At 38.2% G+C, this 24,098-nt stretch overlaps 1 protein-coding gene across 5 annotated transcripts in view; it reads right to left on the bottom strand.

Annotated features, from left to right (window-relative positions):
- The window catches only part of thrb (thyroid hormone receptor beta), a 112,859-nt gene that overhangs the window by 5,199 nt on the left and 83,562 nt on the right, over positions 1-24,098 (bottom strand). For 3 of the 5 annotated variants that reach the window (XM_052533986.1, XM_052533990.1, XM_052533987.1), the window contains 6 exons: positions 14,391-14,491; positions 13,942-14,089; positions 13,629-13,834; positions 12,058-12,144; positions 11,228-11,374; positions 5,041-5,299 (listed from right to left, as the gene is read on the bottom strand). In XM_052533986.1, coding sequence (XP_052389946.1) covers positions 5,041-5,299; positions 11,228-11,374; positions 12,058-12,144; positions 13,629-13,834; positions 13,942-14,089; positions 14,391-14,491 — 948 coding nt within the window. The remainder of the gene's footprint in view (positions 1-5,040; positions 5,300-11,227; positions 11,375-12,057; positions 12,145-13,628; positions 13,835-13,941; positions 14,090-14,390; positions 14,492-24,098) is intronic. The other 2 variants (XM_052533988.1, XM_052533989.1) reach the window with 2 other exon arrangements.

Raw genomic sequence — 24,098 nt, 5'->3', positions numbered from 1 at the left:
TTCAACTTCCAGAAGAAAAATAAGTGTGAACACAAGCTTACTGATAGTGTTTCAAAGGCATTTCTCAATCATTTCAATCATTTTCCATAGGCCGAATGGTTTTTCTATTGCCCTACCCTAAACCTACCCCTCACACAAATCTACAGGCATTTTTATAGATTTTCCAAACACTTCACTTTGTGTGATTTATAAGTTTTTTCCTCACAGGGACCTAAAAAGTGTCCACACAAGGTCAATATTTACTGGCATTAATATCCTTATGGAGAAATTGTAGTCCACTGAAACAGTCGGGCAACAGAAAAGGACAGCAGTTTGTAAGTGTTTTAGCATTTTTAGGAAACTTTGTTTAAATATGTGCTAACGTTTGCCTGCCGCGGGACTCTCCAGTTTCAGTTTGCTAAATAGTAAGGCATGGCAAGCTGACTTCAATAACAAGTACTCAGGCAAATATAAAAGTGGTTAGTTTCACAGCGGCAGCGGTCACTGCAGCCCTTGTGTGAAGCCTCCTCGTGTGAAGACCGATGAGTGTAAAGACCATCGACTCTACCTCACAACTCCAATGAGCAAAGACACCTTATAAGTAATTAAGTATTATAGATAGATACTTAGGGCAATTGTCTTTACTATGTGCTTTCAAATCTCTACTATTACTACTAACACTCAGAGAGCAAGCACTGTATGTTGGAGACAGGCCCATCCCAATCATCTACAGCCTGTCTCTCTGACTTCTACTACTTTATTCTCTATTCCAGTTGGTCTCTGGAACTGCCAGTCTGCTGTAAACAAAGCAGATTTTATTTTTCTATTATTACTCATTCCGGTTTCAACCTCATGGCCCTAACTGAGACTTGGATCAAACCTGAAGACACTGCCACTTCCGCACCCCTCTCCACTTATTTCACTTGTTCCCACACCCCTCACACGACCGGGAGGGTACTGGTCTCCTTATCTCAACCATCATTTACAGGCAATTGCTATAACGCACCCTGTTAAAATCCACTTTGTAGTTGTTTATCATCCCACAGGTGAACTGGTAAACTTCTTGGAGGAGTTGGATGTGTTACTATCAAACTTTCCTGAGGATGGTACTCCTCTGGAACTGCTCATCATCTACATCCACCTAGATAAAACCCAGGCTGCTGACTTCAAAACTCTGCTTGCCTCATTTGATCTCAAGCGAGTGTCTCCTACAGCGACTCACAAATCAGGCAACCACCTGGACCTCATCTACTTACGCTGTTGCTCCATGGACAACCGTTGCTCCATTTATTTGCTCCACTGCACACATTAGACCACTTCCTCATGACTTCTAACCTCACACTTACTCCTGAAATGGCATACACTCTACCGCAAGCCACCTTTAAAAGCAACCTATGCTCACACTCTCCCTCTCGTCTATCTTCTATGGTTTCATCCTCTCTTCCTTCAGACTCTCAGTTTTTCTGCACTGTACATGAACCGTGCTACTGACACTCTTTGCTCCACTCTAACCTCTTGCTTGGACAACTTTTGCCCACCGTTATCCAGGCCAGCACACACCCCCCTATCTGCCCCCTGGTTTTCAGATGTTCTCCGTGAACATCGCTCTAAACTCAGGGCTGCAGAGAGGAAACGGCATAAATAAGGAAACTCATGCTTCAAACATTCCACCATCATCCCCATCCCAAAGAAATCCAAAATTACACTCTATTTGAACTGATGCTGTCTGGTTGACACTACAGAGCTCTGAGCACCAGAACGGCCAGACACAGGAACAGCTTCTACCCCAGGCAAACCATCTAATGAACACTTAAATGTGGAACACACTATTTATACACTTATTTATCTAACACACATACTTAGCCTACATTTAAATTTTCACATAATATACCTGTACATACAACTGTTTATTGTTCTATTGCCTATTCTATTCTATTCTATTCTATTTTACACACACACACACAAAACACATACACACACACACACACACAGATTGCACTGCCTGCTCTTAAATACACAAATGTTTCAGGAGCTTAGTACACATAATAGGACAATAAATCTTTTATTTCCTATTGGAGTTTATGTATATATTTTAAATATTATATATTAAGTAACTGAAAAAGTTACACTATTTATTACATAGGGTAACTTGTAATCTGTAACATATTACATTTCCAAAGTATTAACATTACTCAACAACACAAGTCCAACATTAGTAACACTACACAACTTAAAGTTTTGTACATTAATTTTAAAGAGCCAGTCTAAAGTTACTGCTCACATGATGACGATACCAACAGCTGATTTGTTACAGTACTTAAAGGGGGGATGAAATGCTCGTTTTCACTCAATCTCCTGTTAATCTAGAGTACCTATAGAGTAGTACTGCATCCTTCATAACTCCAAAAAGTCTTTATTTTTATTATATTTATAAGAGAAAGATAGTCTGTACCGATTTTTCCCGGAAAAACACGAGCGGCTGGGGGCGTGACGTGTGGGCGGAGCTAAAGAATCACGAGCGCCAGTAGGCTTTTGCGTCGAGAGCGTTTGGAAGCTGTGACATTACCGTGAGGACAAAACCAACCAAAACAAACCATGGCTAACAGTCAGATTCAGCATATATTTATGATTCAGAATCAGATCCAGAGGCTGAAATTTAACAAGAGCAGCATCAGCAAAGGCGTCTCTATGTGGTATGTACTGAAACTGTATATATTTGCTTAGCGGTTTTGGAAAATGACTAAGTTCCACTTTATGTAGTCTTTTTTTTTTTTTTTTTTAAGCTGTACATGTGGAAAGTGCAGTTTGATGACAACATCGCATGTTGTTTACTTGATGTGCTTACACGCCGATAGCTAAGTGAACAACACAGAGATATTTGAAGCAGTTTTACTCATCGCATGCGGTTCCAACAGACGATCATGACCCTTTTTCGTTGGGACTGCATTATCCTTAAGAAATAAACGATACGCAAATCCGGCGTCAAACTAGGCCTTGTTTGTAAAACAAGCATCTTCGAAATGCAGGGAACAAACACAAACACTTGTACAACTCCGTTGATGCTCTGTAAAAATAAACTCCATCCACTGGTCCCTTAATGCTGTTTTTTCTTTGGTAATCTGTGCAGGGTTGTCTTGCCCTGGCAACCAAAAACACACTCCTTTTGTGACATTTCGCGATGCTCTCGCTCTGATCAGTGAATGTCTGTGCTCTCAGTGCTCTGCTATACGGGAGCGCGCGCTCTTCCGGCAGAAGTGCCTTAGGACCCATATAAGGAAATTCCTTTACATTTAACGTCACACAGACCCATACTCCGAAACTTGTGACAAACCGAGTATTTTTGGAACAGAAATACTCCTTCAAACGTACAACTTAATTTTTGAAACTTTGTCCATGTTTAGCATGGGAATCCAACTCTTTAACAGTGTAAAAAACTCAGTATGCATGAAATAGCATTTCACCCCCCCTTTAAAAGATTGTATGTGTTAATGCAGAAAAAGAAAATCACCTCCTTCATTCTCTCTTGAAAACTAAATCAGAAAGACATTTAGGACACTAGTTAATTACCTAAAAATGGCATTATAGTCATTTATCAGGTCCGCTCAGGTGGAACAGTGTACAATCTGTTTAAATGGGCAGGAATCAATAACAAATCTGTAGAAGAGAGTCCACTTGGACTGAAGTCTTTATCTATTGATTGAGACATTCTCAGTTGAAGTGTAATCCTGTTTTAACAGTGTTATTAAGTGGTTTCCCGTCAGTGGCCTGTGTAATCCTGGGTAATCAGCCACTGCAACTGGCCTAATAGCTTTTAAACAGACTCCTGGTGGAAGTCACGGCTAGTTTTGACAACCGGCATTAATAGGATTTTTTTCACTGCTCAAATTGATCGTTTTAGTCATAGTGCATCCTTCTTTAAGACATTTATGCCTCTCTTTGACTGCATTTGCATGCACAAGGATATTCTCATATTTACTGGAATTTGCTCATGTTTTGATTATGTAGGTACAGAGACAAATTGCTGCCACACATATTCTTTTCCACTGAAATATCTCGTAATAATGAGATGTCATGGCATAATCATCTCATTAAAACAACATCTTTTCTTGCAATATTCTGAGACCAGGTTTGATCGGATCATCTTAAATTAGTCATATCCTCTGTGTCTGAGTGATTTCTGGATAGCAATATATTGTCGATAGATCAAAGATTAATCCTAATAATGCCACTTCAATAAAAAAGAATAACATTAAAATAAATGTAAAACTTCAGTAGTAACTTCAGGAGTGTGCAGATACTTGTTTATCTCAGGACTGTGGCGACAGCAACACTCAAAAACTCAAAACATTTTTGTGAAAATGTCGTTATTATGAGGAAAAACTTTTTTTAACAAGTTTAAACACAAAATAATATATTGTTCTGACACCTTTTTAAATACCTTGTTATTACAAGAAAAGTGGAAATTGAGTGAAAAAAATGTGTGTGGCAGAAATGCATCACTGTATGAAGGTGTCATGTAAACATGTTTTAACCCAATTTACCACTAGCCAATATTTTCTACTAGAAATCCAAAGACAACTTCAAGACTACAACTACAACTTCTTTTTTTTATCATTTTTCTTAAAATTGCCTGATATAAACCTGCTATTCTGACCCTTTTCTCAGAATTGCAATATATAAGCTCGTTATTGCAAATTATAAACCCAGAACTGAGTGATATAAAGTCAGAATTGCATGTTATAAAGTCAGACTTTATAATTCAAAATTTTGAGTTTATATCTCGCAATTATGAAAAAAAAAGAGATAAAAAGTCAGCGGTTGAAACAGGCTTCGATAGGCAACTGACAAACGCCTGCATCACAATTCTGGACCATGTAACATTCTTAGGATCTTTCACTGCGACAAGAAACTCTAGTCTGTAAAGAAGGATTGTGAGAAGAGAGATGGAGATCTTGGCAATAATATTTAAAATGCCTTATTTTTGTGTGAACACATTTTACCATAATGTGATGGACAAGAAAAAGAATAAATTATATGATTAAAACTGAGAATAGCACTGACCGGAGGAAAGCAGAATCACGGCTTGTAGCAATGCCACCTCCGAATCATCCAAGTTGAAGGATGACAGCGAGACGCCCAGATCAAAGATGGCATCGGAGACCACGCCCAGACCCCCGTTCTTGAGCTGGCCCCGTGTGACTGCCATCTCCCCGTTCAGCGTCAGAGTCTCACTCTCTGGATCGTAACGCACCGCCGCTCGCAGGGACATGATCTCCATACAGCAGCCCTTCAGCAAAATGATCTGGTCCTCACAAGGCAGCTGAACAATGACACAAATTGCACATTTATCACAGTTATAATATGTAGAATCGTGTATCCAAAGATGGGCAACTAAAATGTGTTTCATTTAATGTTGCAGAAAGTGATTTCTGGAAAACGCTGTTGATATTTGAAATCACCAAAACAAACACACTCCTACCCAAAAGGATGTCTCCGCCCCTACATTCATATACACTTATTATAGCCTAAATATGATGATATCGAATCGATTACATTCAATGTAAAAAATAAACACCATTAATAAAACACCTGATGCTGTTGGGAGATAACCAATTTTGTGAAATTTGGCTCGAAAGGACACAGCACTTCAGCACAATGAAGCGTGACTTGACGCGTGACATTGCAGAAAATTTGAGTTCACATTGTAGCCTATGTTGATCCAAATTAATATCAAATATTGATATGCCGTAATAATATAATTTAATACTTTAATTATTTACTAATAAATAGTGTTTTCTGAGTCTGTGTCGCAAGATTGAAGCTGCCGATCCTGTCTCCATTTCCTCAGACGCACATTTAGAGAGAAGTGCATTCTTTACGGATTATGATTATAATGAAAGAGTTTTTATTTTTGATTTGTTTTATTTCGTTAAGTAGTTATTTTTAAGATTTCTATAGTGTGAGCTAAATTTTGGTTCCTTTTTGTAAGCGCTCCTGTTCAAGAGGAGACGGCAGAAAGTGCATCATGTTTGTTTTCTTTATTTTATAAAAGCACAATGTTTTGTTGCTATTGTGAGTGCACAAATAAAAGTAGACCCTTTATAGTTACGAATGATGTATTACTCTTATGAGTAATAATGACGGCAAATCCACGGAAACAAATGCAAGTGATCACGCTGGCACATCTATGACCCGCAAAGCGAGCTTTAGTGAATTGTCTGCACAAAATATGGGATATAGCAGTAAATATAGGCTAAATATCTTCAAGTGAATGGCGGGGCAAACTGAAAGTTGATGCTGAAAGTCCAGCACTTTCCTTCTTTCACTACTGCGATGACTCTTGTTTGTATGTGTTCATTCGCTGGCATTTTCCACATTTCGTTTTTCTCCCTTAATAGCAAATGTGTCAATTCTGACGCTCAAATTTACCGAACGAATGGCTGCTGATTACAATTTAAACTGAATTCTGCCAAAGTGCATGCTTGTGAGTTTTCGTTAAATGTGTAACTTTAATAATGTGAGCACAGGTCTGCTTGTGTCTGAAAATAATATATTAAAAACTAAATTATTTTACATAAAAAAACATTATAGCTTATATTTGTTAAGTATACTTTTAAATTGATGTAAAAACTAAAATGAATTGTAGAACAAATTTATTTTTTTAAATTGTGTTCAGCAAGGTGGGCCACACTTGAATTTGTGACGGGCCGCATGCAGCCCGTGGGTTGAGAACCACTGTACTTATGTACAAAGGCACTGGTAGATGTAACATGTTACAATGGTAGACACTGTAAACAGGCTGCGTGGTCACAATTATGAAAATGGGACTGATGATAAAATTAATCTGTTTTAGATGTAAAAAAAAGGTGAATCATTGCAACATAAAAGAGAAAAAGTGGAGATATGGTTATAAAGCATGAAGCTCGCGACAAGACTGAGGACTCAACCCATAGCAACGCATTATGACAGCTTGTCTCATATAGTCTGACGGTAGATAAATGACTTGAGTGATTCATTACTAAAGTGTGCATCAAAAACATTAAACACAGAAGGTCAAATGTGAGTGTGACGTGCTTGAACAGACCTCATTGGTTCTCGCATATCACATAAGCACATTTGAGCTTCTTCTTTTTCTTTTAATGGCGGTTGGCAAACATGCTCAAAGGCACATATGCCACCTACCGCACCACACCAGCATGACAGCTGACGTAAAGAAGGATAGCCAATACTGATCAGCTAAAAAATGCTCAATTGGCCCACAATCCCGATCCCTAAGATCAGCTCAGGACATTCCTACCTCAGACATTTTCCTCTTTAGTATTTCTTTCTGCCATCCCTCTAAATAAAACCTTGTAAAATGTAATTTGTTTGCCTGCATGTCAGTTTGACCATTAATACCTTGTTCTTCTAATCTCCGTCTTGTGCACTGAGCTTATAAACAGCGTTTTTCAAACATCGCTTACTGCACCATTCATTTCATTTTTAAAGCATTTCATTCCCTCATTGTGAATCTGCTTTGACACATTTGTTTTATAGGACATCGACCCACTTCAACCAACCCCTTAGATGGAGTTTCGATGGAGTTTCATTCCCTGTGTTTCATGCATTTTACACAGAGCTGGGTGTTAACTGATTACATGTTATCTGGAGTACATAACATTCCAAAAATAAAGTACTTATAATTAGAGTATATTACATTTCATAATACTCATAATCAGATATTATCCTGCATGGGTGGAGCAAGAGAGAGACTCTTTGTTCTTGTCACAGCATAACTATTTGGTGTTTTAAACTGCGCATGTGTTTGCAAGAGAGAGCCTATGGAATCACCAATAATCAAAAAAATATACTTTCAAACATACTGATAAACTAATGTTAAATATAAAAATACTATATTTAAAACCGCTAGTTCATATAAATTCAGATGCAACTGTCATATCGTGTGTCCTGTGATTTCATTTAAAGTCCAACATTTTGACACTAATATTGGACATAAACGAACACGTTAAATATAATGTATTCAAAACAGGTTAGTTCATATATTTGGAGCAAAATTTAATTGAACTGCTAATCCTCAAAAGTGAAGCCATTGCATTTGGCTGGTCCCAGTATTGTTCATAAACCCCACCCACTCCATGTAATTTAATGGGACGTGAGACAAACAAAATAATTAAATTTCACTTTAAATATTTTGTTTTCAATTTTGTTTTATGTAATTTGATGTAGATTTGATCATGCTGATGTAAGTTAGGTGTGTTTGTTTTTAAAATAAGTTTGATTTTAGTTAGTTATGTGATGCTATAAAAACGGGAGTGTGACGTTATGATTGACAGCTGAGGCTGACAGCTTCTCTGAGCGAAATGAGGTGCCAACTGACTTTTTCGGGAACTTCAGGAAGAGATTGGAATTGTATTTACCTTATTTTAACACAAGCCTCTTATACCAAAAATCAGCAGACAAAAATTGGACCAGTCAGGCTAATTAAAATAAGGGTCAGGTGCATTTGTGTGTTTGCGGTTGACTGTGGGATTGTGGGTGGGACATGGTTCCACTTCACTCTCTGCTGTGCAGTCTCTGGTCCCAAATCAGCGCAATATGGCCACACCCTATTAGGACAATGGCGACTTCACTTTTGTTCAATGGAAGAGAATGTGTGTCATCCATCTTTTTTTTACAGTCTATGATTGAGGATATTTTTGAAGAGGATCGTGCAGAACATGTGCAAACACGGGTTATAATGGTACGCCTATGTTTTTTGTTTGTTGTTGTATCATACTTTTAGAAATGCTAATATTTGTAAATGCTACTGCTTATGTTAGCTTTTAATACATGTTTTTATCCTGATTAAAGCTTTAATATTATACAATACGGCAACTGCACGCACGTCCATGTTTAACCCTTCTCATAGCTATGTGAAAATAAGTGTATAATTGGAACAGTTCATTGTTGGAGCTGAGCTGAATGAGAGAGAGAGAGAGAGAGAGAGAGAGAGAGAGAGAGAGAGAGAGAGATTCAGAGCGTGTGCAAAGCAGGGGGATGTGAGGAACAGTATTAAGAACTGCTGCTTTAGAACGATGATTCTGAAACTTGTGAATCCATTAGAATCGTTAGAAGACATAATCGCCATTCATATATTGAAGAAATAAAGACATTTTTATGTACACCTCTAGTTTCCTAGGTTTATCTGGGTTTGTGATGTCACGGACCTTGGAAAATAACTTATTGTAGTCCCTTGCCAGCCGTTTTCGTAGGCATTAAATTGCCAGAATTTTAAAAGACGATATCTCAGTTTACACTGAACTTTCAGCTTCGTAACTTTGCAGATACTGTTATATAGATATGTTCAAACACCAACATTACACACCAACCAACGTGAAAAAAGTGAAATCGGATTTAATGCATTTTATATATATATATATATATATATATATATATATATATATATATATATATATATATATATATATATATATATATATATATATATATACAGTATTGTTCAAAATAATAGCAGTACAATGTGACTAACCAGAATAATCAAGGTTTTTCGTATATTTTTTTATTGCTACGTGGCAAACAAGTTACCAGTAGGTTCAGTAGATTTTCAGAAAACAAATGAGACCCAGCATTCATGATATGCACGCTCTTAAGGCTGTGCAATTGGGCAATTAGTTGAAAGGGGTGTGTTCAAAAAAATAGCAGTGTGGCATTCAATCACTGAGGTCATCAATTTTGTGAAGAAACAGGTGTGAATCAGGTGGCCCCTATTTAAGGATGAAGCCAAAACTTGTTGAACATGCATTTGAAAGCTGAGGAAAATGGGTCGTTCAAGACATTGTTCAGAAGAACAGCGTACTTTGATTAAAAAGTTGATTAGAGAGGGGAAAACCTATAAAGAGGTGCAAAAAATGATAGGCTGTTCAGCTAAAATGATCTCCAATGCCTTAAAATGGAGAGCAAAACCAGAGAGACGTGGAAGAAAATGGAAGACAACCATCAAAATGGATAGAAGAATAACCAGAATGGCAAAGGCTCAGCCAATGATCACCTCCAGGATGATCAAAGACAGTCTGGAGTTACCTGTAAGTACTGTGACAGTTAGAAGACGTCTGTGTGAAGCTAATCTATTTTCAAGAATCCCCCGCAAAGTCCCTCTGTTAAAAAAAAGGCATGTGCAGAAGAGGTTACAATTTGCCAAAGAACACATCAACTGGCCTAAAGAGAAATGGAGGAACATTTTGTGGACTGATGAGAGTAAAATTGTTCTTTTTGGGTCCAAGGGCCACAGGCAGTTTGTGAGACGACCCCCAAACTCTGAATTCAAGCCACAGTACACAGTGAAGACAGTGAAGCATGGAGGTGCAAGCATCATGATATGGGCATGTTTCTCCTACTATGGTGTTGGGCCTATTTATCGCATACCAGGGATCATGGATCAGTTTGCATATGTTAAAATACTTGAAGAGGTCATGTTGCCCTATGCTGAAGAGGACATGCCCTTGAAATGGTTGTTTCAACAAGACAATGACCCAAAACACACTAGTAAACGGGCAAAGTCTTGGTTCCAAACCAACAAAATTAATGTTATGGAGTGGCCAGCCCAATCTCCAGACCTTAATCCAATTGAGAACTTGTGGGGTGATATCAAAAATGCTGTTTCTGAAGCAAAACCAAGAAATGTGAATGAATTGTGGAATGTTGTTAAAGAATCATGGAGTGGAATAACAGCTGAGAGGTGCCACAAGTTGGTTGACTCCATGCCACACAGATGTCAAGCAGTTTTAAAAAACTGTGGTCATACAACTAAATATTAGTTTAGTGATTCACAGGATTGCTAAATCCCAGAAAAAAAAAATGTTTGTACAAAATAGTTTTGAGTTTGTACAGTCAAAGGTAGACACTGCTATTTTTTTGAACACACCCCTTTCAACTAATTGCCCAATTGCACAGCCTTAAGAGCGTGCATATCATGAATGCTGGGTCTCATTTGTTTTCTGAGAATCTACTGAACCTACTGGTAACTTGTTTGCCACGTAGCAATAAAAAATATACGAAAAACCATGATTATTCTGGTTAGTCACATTGTACTGCTATTATTTTGAACAATACTGTATATATATATATATATATATATATATATATATATATATATATATATATATATATATATATATATATATATATATATATATATTCTTTCTCTTCGCTTATTCATATCAATTTCTGCATCCGCTCTAATTGTTCTTACCTCACAGAACATGGGCAGCTTTTTGGCAAAATCCACAACACGAGTGATGGCGGGGGTGATAATTTTTGTAAACTGACTGAAGGCTTCGATGTCCACTTTGCTCCCCTCTGGTGCGTTGATGATGGGTGCAGAACCGATGTCCTCGGGCTGCAATGACAGGAAGAGGAGGGGCAGTGTGCTCAGTAACACAGGCACTTACAGGAAGTGGACAATCACAGAGACGAAGGTGTGACACAGCAAATCCTCATCCCCCTCTAAAGCACGAAGAAGGCCAGAGTTACAGCAAGACACATCATCGAAACGATTGGAGCCCAGTTATTAAGAGGGAAAAGAGGAAAGATGAGAAACTTATTAGGAAGATCAGAGCAGAGAAGCGTCTTTGATATCTCCTTCTGTGGGGAGCTCATTGACTAGGGTTATCCACTGATATTTGGATGTTTATTTATTTATTTTTTCTTAAGATTTGTGCCCTTCTGACCAGAAAAAATGTGATGTGAAAGACATAGCAAAAAAATTAAAAGAAAGCCAGACTGAGGGTCAAAAGAAGACTGGGAGCCGAGTACAGCACAAATCCAGCCCAATATTCCCTTTTGATATTAGTCAATTATTCAGCTTTCCTCTTCTGTGTACACCTTCATTCTGACACAGCGAGCAGAGAGCTACACAAAAACGCCAAACAAATGCCTTAAGCATTCAGCACCTTGATTTATTTAAGAAATAAAATAAAAAACTAAAAAAATCGTGACAGAAATGGAAGCAGCTGAGAATTTGAGAGAGCGTTTCTTTTGGATAAAAACATAAATAAATGTGTTTGCTCTGCTGGTTCTTACCTTGGCTTCCTTCACCCCCACTGCACTCTGGTCAGAAGTACAGAATAAATTACATGTTATTTCATTAAGTAGCATTGCTTCCTCGACCTGTTGGGCAATCAACAGGGATCGTGAAGTTTCAATGAAGAACCCGAGTCAAGTCAACTAAAAAGAACAAGTTTAAACTGGAAAGGTGAGAATGCAGACAGAAAGTGACAGTTTGTGTGGAGTTTCCATGGATTTCGAGGCTTTAAAATCATCTTGTTTAATATTATGTTCAGAATAACTGCACATTATCAGGGTGAAATTGCCTAGTGAATTGTATTAATGTTTTAGAAACATTTTAATTTTATTTTCTACTATGTAATGTATGAAAATTTGCATTGGGTGATTTTGCCTTACATTTTTTCAGGCCTTTCATGATACTAGCATGCGAAGTGAAGTGGCTTAACAGTCTGTTCACACAGACACTAGGCTTCACTCATGATCCCAAGCCATAAGCTTTGTTAAAAGCATTCAATTCAATACAAAATCTTGTGTAAGAACGTTTTATGCAGAATTCACACAAGTTAATTTTGCTTGTGTTTCATGAATGAGGTCCACATTTGCTATTTATTTAAAATGTTATTCAAAGAATAAAAATCAAATTAGGAGATATGGAACAATATATTACAAAGTAAAAAGATACAATTTTGTCTAACATTAAAAATAACATTTTTGAGAAAGTCAATGAATCAGTTTTAGAACGGACAGAAATTAACTGAATTTATCAACTGTAATGCATTTTTCCTACTGAAGATTAAGTGAATCTTAGAATTTCTGCACTTCAAGTGTCACTAAATTTAAAAAATAATAAGTTATGTTGTTTTGTCTGGCCACTCAAACAAACAGACTGCAGTTCCATTTGGTTTCACTAGTGGCAAAGAAAATACACACTTCATCGTTAAACCAGAAATGCTATTAAAACATCTTTATCTTAATGCTGTAACTTGCAGAGCTGCCAAATTAGTAGAGTAATACTGAAGCAATTGTAATGGCCAAAAAAAAAAACTAAGAAAAACTGTGATGAAACATAACTGCAAACATTTTAAGAAAGCAACTAAACATCTCATGGAAACCCACAGCAGTGTTAAAAGAGAACAGAACGTCAATCTGTAGAGGAGAGTTAGATTCAAGAGAACAGAAGAATTTTGAAACGATTAGAAACATGGTTAGAGAAAGACAGGGAGAAGAAGATCAGAAAAGAAACAAACATGAGTAAACAGTCGGGTTAAGGAAACAGAGCTTGAGAATAGAAGGACAAAGGAGTTCCATTAAAGTTAGTGCTGCTGCCTTTGTGGTAGAGTCTCCAGCGTCCATCTAACACTCCCCACTCTACAAGGAGATACAAAAACATGGACATATTAACATCGGGAACAGCGGTGAAGAAGGGCTTGGGAATTGTGCAGGAAGGGTTGGGGAAGGGTAATCTAGGGTGGTGGTAGGGTAAAAGAAGACCCATAAACAAACAGAATCCTATCCAAAATAAAAAAAAAATCCTAAAACACAGGAAACATCGCTGCAATGCACTCGTCAGGGAAGAGACCTCTCACCAGGAATTTGCGCTTCTGTTTCCAGTGGTTGCCTTGGGCGTTTGTGGCCATATGGGCCTCGGTGACGCCCCGGATCAGCTCCCACTCCTCCTGCGTGGGCTCGGGTCGCTCCCAAACCGTCTTCTGCTGCTCCTCGCGCCGCCGCCGCTCACGGTTCTCCTCGATCAGCTTCCGCTTGGCCAGACGCTTACTGTCATCCAACACCACTGGAGGAGGAACAACAACATGTCTGCCACTGCTGGGATGGTGAAGTGCATGTGCTTGCAGAGTCATGCACTAACAGGGGCTCAAGCCATCGAAGTGTGTTACTCACAGTCTGTTGCCATGCCAACAGCGATGCATTTCTTGAAGCGACACTCTTGGCACTGGTTGCGGGTGACTTTGTCAATGACGCACTTGCCCTCGTACTTGCACGCATATGTGGGGTTCAAGTTCTTCTGAATTGTGCGGCGAAAAAAACCCTTGAAAACAAAATTGCATTTTTTATTGCATGAACCTACCTAGAGTGTGATATATGTGGTACATGCTATTAATGTAATAAATTAATAGTGTAATTAATGCACTTAAAAAAAAAAGTATGTAAAAAAAAAAAAACTGGTTAAATGCACGATTTTGATATGAAGGAATCTTCCATATTGATTCTGCACAGGTTTTTTTGTTGTTGTTGTTAATTATGCATGGTATTGTGTTATGGTATATTATTTTATTTTTCTTACAGTGTGCTTTTATAAGAGAACAGAATAGCTAAACTCAAACACTCACTTTGCAGCCCTCACAGGTAATGCAGCGGTAATGATATCCAGTCGCTTTGTCCCCACACACAACACACAGCTCATCCTTGTCCAGATAACTTGGTACGTACCCTATAAGAAGTTATAGTTAAAGTCATAACACATTATATTTAAATAAGCACATTTAACTTTGAAGAAAATATCGACATAAAATAGATAAAATTGCACCTTGTGCAAACAAAATAAAGCAATGTGACAGATGAGAAGTAAAAGATACTAGAGGAATACAGGTAATTTGATCAGAATGCTTTAATATTGAGATAGAAACACAAGGAAATACAAGTTTTAAGGCACACATAAGTTTAGGCAGTTTGCAGCAGCTCAGGAAACAATCTGATCAATGAGTGTTTCGTGGAGGCCAGAGGGAGGACATGAGCTAAAACCGCCTGTTCCTCTGCCTGTGTGCTTACAAATCTGTACAACACACCATACCCCAAACCTCCATCCTACACTGAAGACCAATACACTACACAGTGCAGCTCTGTAACTCTATTCAGTCCAGAAGCCTAATGCAGCAGCTTTAATGTAACAAGTAACACAATCCGTTTACTATTTTCATGTAACTAGTAAAGTATTGCATTACTTTTTAATTTACAAGAAAATATCTGTTACTTTATCAAATATGTAGTGCCGCTTTTTCATTTTATCAAACAGTGTCTTTTCTACTGACCATTAATGATCCAATTCAAACATGCTAATAAGCAAAAATGAACATAACTTATTTATGGAGTAACGCAATATTGAAATAATTAAATAAAATTACTGCATGCTAGCTTGCCAATATTGATTAACATTTTTGAGTGGTATAAATGAAGGATAGAACAGAGAACATGGATATAAAATGTCTATTCAGACTCTTAAGCCACACTTAAGAATTGCTGGATTTAACTGTGTTAAAATAAAGTTATCAGAGCAAGTGTCAAACCAAGTTGTTCTGTTTCAAATAAAATCATAGTGTGTTCAACAACGTTACTGGAACGTGGTGAGTTTTAATGTGATAAACTAAACATGTGGCTACTAGAACATCTGTGTTGAGGAAAACTGACTTCATGTACTCACTACAAACACAAACGACTAGAACACCAGCTGATTACAAGTCTTTGAAAAACTGCCTCAGAAAAAAGCTCCTACAGCTTCCTATCGACTGCAATGGACACATCTGTGAAAGATCCACATGCTGTACATCTCATCAATCCTCAAACATCAGACAATAAAACACTGCATGTATAGTTACAAATCCAAATATTACTCTCAACTGAACACATCTGAATTTAAACACAGAACTTGCCGACCGTAATTGCTGAGTACATTATTCTTGCACTGACAAACAGACAGCCACCTAAAAGCATGCCAATTCTAAGCTTAAGAACAGCTCAAGGAAAGACACATCTCCGGTACACAACATCACCTCTATGCTTCTTCTAGAGTTTGCGATACCTTTCTTGTGTGGCCCTTGCATCCACTGCATCTGAGAGAAGTCCGGCCTGCCGTCGCAGTAGTAGTCTGGTTGGTGGTAGTGACTGAGAGGCACGTCCATGGAGCACAACTCGCTCTTGAACACAGGGTTGCCCCCAGTAAACGGGCACCCGTAGGGCTGGCTGGGCGGCCAGGCCTGCTCCATGCTGGGAGGATGGTGGTGTAACGGCTGCGGCTCACAGTGAGTGAAACCGTGCCCTTCATCACCGTACATGCAGTACTCGCCTCCGGGAGGCACCGCATATCCCCCGCACACACCTTGGCCTATGTCATACACGTCTGACATGCAGTAATTCATTACCAAAAAAGGCACACACACACAAAATCTCAAGTTAATTCAACAAAAATTCCTGAGCTGTATGAACAGAATGCGTTTGGCGGTCGCATTGACGTGCAAGCTGACAAAGTCATGAAGCAAAATGTGTGAAAATTGTCCGGAGGACACCGGCTCTTATATGTGGAGAATCCGCCCGCCCCACTCACCCCTCGCCCCGTCAAATTGAGTGGAAGATTTCTGAGCACGCTCTCTTAATCTGACACCGGACAAATCCAAGCCGGAGCGACACATCCTCGGACAGAAGGCCGTCATACATGTGTGTGACACACCTTCAAACAGATCAGATCATGCTAATATCAACATCAGACCAAGCCTAGCTAAAACGGCAAGATTATCATCACAATCCCAAAAGCCAAAGTTGATTGATTTCAGATATGAGACGCTTCCAGCGCTGATCCTAAGCTCATGACACATGTGAGGGCTTGGACGCCATTAACTGATGCGTAACTTCATGGAAATGACCACATAATGAATAAAATGTGGAGTCTCCTGCCATCAGTACAGATACTGTCCTATAGAAAAAACACTTTAATACATGCACACTCGGATGCCACTTTGAAAACAGAATTGACTGATCAGTTCAAGAAACATTACATCAGATGAAATAATGTCTTTTTAAACATGAAGTACAATTTTAGTTTACATTTTCATCCAAAAGAAGATAATGTTTTAATTATAATTTGTAAGAATAACATTAATCATAAATGTAACCTTTCAAGTTAAAATATATAGACTTGTGTGGCTTGTTGTTGATTAATATAGAAGAAGAATTTTGTTCATAAAAACAAACTGATTTTATTGACAGTTTTACACTTTCAATGGAAATATACTAAATGGAAATTCAACAATCTGTTGTAATCTTAACTGTAATACCAATGTAACTTGTAACTGTATATGTTCAAATAAATACAGGTTACATTGAAATATGAAATTATTAATAATTATTTTATCCAGTCTACAATAAAATTCATTTTTCTCACTTTCCCCTGCTTCAATCAACATCTAGATACTGTAGTATGAGTACGATTGCTGAAGTCACTAAAAACGTCAGGAAAATGCAATAAAACAGTGCCCGAGATCAAACAAACCCGGAGGTGGAAACTGGGTTATGACCCTGAGAGTTAAAACAGCCGAAGCAGCAGGTAACAGCTGTTTTTAGCAAGGGCTGCTGAGGCAAAGCCCCTCCACAACACAGCCTGATACCAGTTTAACTTTTTGATGAGGTGACCGTCTCACATAAGCCTAATCTTCACAGGGATTTCATAAAGACTTTAACCACCAAAAACAACATTCAGACATATTAGCACACATCTGAACAATCTGTCTCTGAACAAAACACAACCTCCTAATATTAAGACAACATATTTTCAGTATATGCAATTTATTCCTCTGCGAATAATACATCCAAATTCACCACAAAACTCATGTAAAAATCCTTATTAGGTTAGGAATCTTGAAATTCTTCAAATGCTTTATTGATTTTCTTAATCAATTTATTATTTTTAATGAACTGACCAGGTTTAAATGGTTAAAGTGCTCTAGATCATGATAGTAAACTGCATTAAACATCTAGCGCTCCGGATTAGAGCCTGTGGCCTTTGACAGCTCTTCGCCACTTTGGGCATTTCCACCTAATTACATGCGATCATTATCCAATTGCTGAGTAATTAAAAATATCCATGACTTTTGATGTTCTTGACACTGCAGATGTTACAACATCCAAACCCTGTACACCAGAACAGCTTTAAAACAAACACATTCAGTTACTTTGGACTGCAGTTGCAGGTTATCATGACGTTAAACAGCAAACTCATACTGAAGAAGTTCAGTGACAAGAAAAAGTATGAACTTACCAAAAATAACACTCCTAGATTGAAGGGAGAAATATCCACTCACAGTCTCAACCGTTGCCTCCTTAACGCCTCAAATACCTCAAAGGAAACTGATCCATCACAGACCACTGGAGATCCTGAAGTTACTCAATAATCAAGAACTAGACACCGACATGTTTTAAGAAACGCATCCATAACCAAACCACACACTCTCTGACTCTCAGCACATGAGTCGCTGGTTTATGTAGGAACTGTGTGTTCAGTTTGGCAGGTCTGTGTGATTATGCACCTTCTAGCTTGTTTTCCACCAATTTATTCCCTCCAGGATCGATCACTTGAGGTCCCGGGTTCAAAGCTGGTCATGTTCAATTTTCGGCTGGTGACCCTCACAGCACTGGGGATAGGGCCTGGGTTGACATGGCTTCCTGAGCCAGATGTCCCCAGCCTTACCTGAGCAGACAGCTTCACTAAGGCCACCTTAAACACACAGCCAGGGTGACCTGAGGGAAAGACCAAAACAAAACACTCTCATCCCTACCCCTACAAGACTCCCCAGCCTCACCGATGACTCTCAACAACCCAAAGACTAAAGACCCACAGCAAGAGACTCATAATGACTCCATGTGATTTACAAGAGAATCAAATCCTGTCTGAACTACAAGCTGTCATGGCAAGAGGCCTTGATCAATACTATTCATGATCTAGACATAACTGATCAATATGGTTACTGATCTAGACATAATTCAGCCAGTGTTTACAGCAAATCAAGGGCAGCGACCAATTAACTAATCATCTTAATTTCATAGTCTGTGGCAAATGAAGACCAGTGTCAGTTTAGGATTGCTGGCAGAATATCTTTTTTCAGCATGCTGGTAAAGTTCTCTAAATTTATGAAAATATCCTCTCTAATGAGCTCCATGAAGACAATCAAATCTTCCAACCCAAATGAACCAAACAGATCTATTATTTTCTTGATCCACAAACAGTGCAATTCAGTGAGTTTCAACCATGCAGAGCTGATCAAGTTGGATCACACTGCAAAAAGCCCACAAAACCTAGAGGACCCAGTTGCATGAAAACCAGAACTTGCCATTCCAAAGAGACTGGAAACAATACTTTGTCACTGAGGCGATGACACTTTACTTGCAAGTAGGGGTTTAGGAAAAAAAAAATCAAAAAGGGTTGCCACTTCTGCTTAACTCCTAACCCTAAAGACAAACAGGGTTGTGAACAGGGCAGGACGGAGGATTAGGAGGTTAATTAGAGGGTCAGAAGTAATCTCTATCTCACAGGATCAATAGAACGGTAACCAGATGCAGATATGTGGACAAGATCCTGACCAAACTGGATTTGTTCAAGACAACAGGACCGAGATATCCCTTTTGGCATGAAGTGTCATTTTAAATTTTTCTCCTGAAGTCCTACTTGTATGCGTCATTGCCTCAATTATAAAGTATTGTTTCCTGAGGAAACTTGATTATGTGTGATACATGGCTATAGTTGTGGATGGTATATCTCTTTGGAAAGACAAGTTCTGTTTTTCATGTAACTGGGTCCTGCAGGTTTGTGAGGTTTTTGCATTGTGATCCAACTTGATCAACTCTGCATTTGAAACTCATCTGGGATCTGCCATCTAGCAATAGAAGTCAAAATGGGGTTTTAAGTCATTCAAATGTGTTCATGCAATTTTTACCTATCATGTTACATACAAGGCATTTGTTATATCCAGTGGGGATATAATTACTGGTTATAAAGACTTGTACAGTTTTTTTTTTTGCACATTGCATATTGCAGCGTGTGAACAAAACAAAAACATGTCTGCATGAAAGGTTGTGAGTTCTAGTCCCGGGCCGGCAGGAATTGTGGGTGGGGGGAGTGCATGTACAGTTCTCTCTCCACTTTCAATACCATGACTTCGGTGCCCTTGAGCAAGGCATCGAACCCTCAACTGCTCCCCGGGCGCCGCAGCATAAATGGCTGCCCACTGCTCCGGGTGTTTGTTCACAGTGTGTGTGTGTGTTCACAGTGTGTGTGTGTGTTCACAGTCTGTGTGTGTTTGCACTTCGGATGGGTTAAATGCAGAGCACAAATTCTGAGTATGGGTCACCATACTTGGCTTAATGTCACTTCACTTTCATTTGTGATTTTAGAAATGACAAACTACAAGTCCTACTCTACACTGCTCAAAACTCACTTTTGAATCATCAGTGACACATTTTTTTTTATATATATAAAAAAACATACTTCCAGTCTGTGAGTCAGAACAGCCAGCAGATCAAGAAACAGTCCTCCATTAAATGTGTCGTTATCACATCTGAATATTTGGGTTGAACTGTTCTGAAACAGTGCTGTAAATACAACTTAACACTAATTTCTAGATGTGTTTTGGAAGGCCAGAGAAAGTAGTTTAACAGTCAACATTCAGCTCAATTCAGTTCAATAACAGTGTCAATCTCATTTCAGTTCGTATTAGTTTTTATCTGAGAAGTTGATGTTACTACTGAATATTAATTGTATTTAAACCCCATTTCTACTGAAAAAAGCAACAATTCTAGGGAAATTTCAATTGTAGAGAAAAAAGACTTTTGGACCAAGGTCACCGTAGCCACAGGAAGCAGTCCGTCTCCAGGTCAGATGCTCACTGCAGTCCGTCTCCAGGTCAGATGGTCACTGCAGTCCGTCTCCAGGTCAGATGCTCACTGCAGTCCGTCTCCAGGTCAGATGGTCACTGCAGTCCGTCTCCAGGTCAGATGGTCACTGCAGTCCGTCTCCAGGTCAGATGCTCACTGCAGTCCGTCTCCAGGTCAGATGCTCACTGCAGTCCGTCTCCAGGTCAGATGGTCACTGCAGTCCGTCTCCAGGTCAGATGGTCACTGCAGTGAAGTCATCCGGATCCAGTGATTGCACAGATACTGTTTGAACTGAACTGAGCTGGATGATGATGTCACTGAATTCAATGATGAACTGCCTTTAACTGAAAGTTGAGTGTTTACTATTGTCATTTTGCATTATTAACACATTATTCTCCTATTTAATACAGTTAAGTGCCTTGACACAATCTGTATTGTTAAAAGCACTATATAAATAAAGGTGACTTGACCAGAATTAGAAAACACATCCAGATGCCCTGGGCAGCTTTCAGGTTTCTAAAAGTTGCGAATCGCTAACAAAAGACTAAAAAGGTCCTGGTTTCTGTGTCTGTAATTTGTTAAGTCTTTTTAGAAGGGCCTGCCAAAAACATCAGGATTAAAGTCTATTGGGAGGAAATCTTTGGATGCAAAGGTGCTTTCTGTCTACAAATGAATCTACTACAAAATTTTAGTGCAGGCAATATTTCTATTACAATTAATCTACTGTGTATGATATCCAAATAAATTAAATCTCATCTATCAACATTTGCTGCTAAAAGTCCCAAAATGAATATCCTTTAAAGACAATGCATTACTGTACCAGACAAACGCACTTAAATGGACAAAGCGTGCCTTTTAAAGTCAATATAAAGTTTTATTTCATTTCATTCAGCGAACAGTCTATGTAAAACAATCCTGGTTTATTAAGCAGTCTAAAGCAGACTCCTGGATCAGGTCACTATGTTCAGACTGTGTCTCAAGAACTATTTTGATCAATTAGAAGTCAGCCAAAGGGTGAAGAGTCTTGCTTTTCAGATACACATTCTGCTATTCTGCATTTTTATGTAGTTGACTTGTAGTGATTATTTTTTGCTGGTCTTTGTAGACATGCAGACCGACAAGAAAGACACTGTTGAGTTTTCAGGGAAAAGAGATTTCAACAAATCTCTTTTGATTCATCAAGTCTTGTTATTGTTAAAAGGTACCTCTTTAGTAATGAATTAAAGGATTAAACACACAAAAACCTTGTTAAGGACATCGGTTTCCATAAACACGCAAATACAAATGACACATTGTCAGCAGAAGCCAAAACAAGTGAGCAGAAGGCCGGGCAGAAGCGTTTCAGACTGATGTGTCAGAGCTAAAGCAGGATCAGCACCACATGGCCTGAGTTACATGTCTGATGCAATGAAAGTTTAGAAAAGATGCACAAAACAGATGGCCTTGTTTTTCAAAATGATGCTGCATCTGAACACAGAGACGCACATTTACTAAATAGCACTGTATTGCAACATATAAACCTTCATCAAATCCACTACGAACCCCACAACCTGATTTGAACAGGCACCATCAGTAATGTTTTAGCTATATACAAAAAAGTTATTGTCCTCCTGGTTCAAGTCTTTAACCCTCAGTGAATGCAACAGTAATAAAGAAAGTAAACTCCAGTAATCTGAAGATGTGTGCTGGTTTATTTCTTTCCACTGACAGGATAAAGTACATAGCACTCACTTACACATGTTGACCCTAACTTGGTCTGACACTCTTCACAATAATGGCACAGAAACACATAGGCTGTCATCATGCTGAAGCGGGAGGATTTGTCACTCTCAATTAGCGCTGGTGGGATGGCAGCGCTCCTCTGAGGCTCCGTCCAGAGGGACCCATCATGTAACAGATGGCCAGCAACCAGCATCATGATATCATGCACATCATGCTCATACTCACAGTCTGCTTATACAAACACACGTGGAGAACGTCAGCACTGGACGTCTCTCAGCCACCAATCAACATATTTGGTAATGAAGAAGACCTAAAGAGATAAACTTAACCTCTGAGTAACTAGTGTGGTTAGGAAGAAATGAGAATTTGAAGTCCATATTTAAAAACTTGTTTATATAACATATTTAATTATTGTAAATAAATAAATAAAAAAACCTACATTGCTGGCAAATTTTGGAGATTATATGATTTTTTTATGCTTTGAAAGAAGTCTCTTTTGCTCAACAAATGATTTTAAATACAGTAAAAACAGTAAATTGTAAAATATGAAGCTAAATGTTTTCTATTTAAACATATTTTGTAAAATCTAATATATTTCTTTGATCAAAACTGAATTTTCAGCATCATTACTCAAGTTGTTAGTGTCACAGGATCCTTCAGAAATTATTCTAATACTGTATGTCAATTTGCTGCTCAATAACCATTTCGGAGAATTATCAATGTTGAAAACAGTTGTATATTTCTGGCAACTGTCATACTAATAATAAAAAAAAACTTTTTTACATGTTTTTGGTATACTTACGGTCACTTTTGAACAATTTGATCAGTTGAATCAATTTGATTAAATCATTCTGGCTAAATGAAATAATCAATGTCTTGTTAAAATACAACAACAACACTAAAACATCTTTCACTAAAACATCTACTAGATCAAAAACACAGGAGCATATTATTAGTTTTGAAAACTGTTTTCTACTTTCATTTTAAAAAGTGGAAAACAGCTTTTTCATTTTCAGCAGCTATTACACTAAATCCTTGTCCTATCTGAATAAATGCTTCTAGTGGGGTTTGATTTTTCTTATTATTAGCACAGTTGAAAATGATCGTGCTGCTTAATAAAGTGAGAAAAATAAAATTGTTTGTCTCATTGAATACAGCTGTATTTCTTGCAAGTTGCTGTATACTGCCATGTCAAATTTTGGTTTTAACCCTGTAAAGCCTGACATATGAATTAACAGTCAGAAAACAAATCTAGGTATTTCAAACTGGACAGTTTATTGCACCTTTGTGCTCTGTGTCTGATAGTTGTTATTAAACCATGCACTAACCTACAATGAAGATCACCAGTTCTTTTTTTCAATAGGTGGTTTGTACAAGGGTCCTCCAGCTGCCCTTGGTGGAAGCACTTAATCCAAAAAATCTTGCCATTTACTCTGGAATAGCCTTCCTGATAATGTTCGGGGTTCAGACACACACTCTCTGTTTAAATCTAGATTAAAAACACATCTCTTTCACCAAGCATTCAAATAATGCATCTCATAAATTGTGACTGCAGTTGCATCTGATCAAATGTGGATTCTTATTATTTATATTTGGTTAAACTAACTAATTTGACTTTGTTGGATCAGCAGCTATGCTAATGATGTCTCTATTTGTTTCTATGTTCTGCCACGAGATTTACA

The sequence above is a fragment of the Carassius gibelio genome, chromosome A19, assembly GCF_023724105.1.
Source record: "Carassius gibelio isolate Cgi1373 ecotype wild population from Czech Republic chromosome A19, carGib1.2-hapl.c, whole genome shotgun sequence".
Classification (NCBI taxonomy): domain Eukaryota; kingdom Metazoa; phylum Chordata; class Actinopteri; order Cypriniformes; family Cyprinidae; genus Carassius; species Carassius gibelio.
The sequence above is the reverse complement of the archived record's forward strand: the minus strand, read 5'-3'. Positions and strand labels throughout refer to the sequence as shown.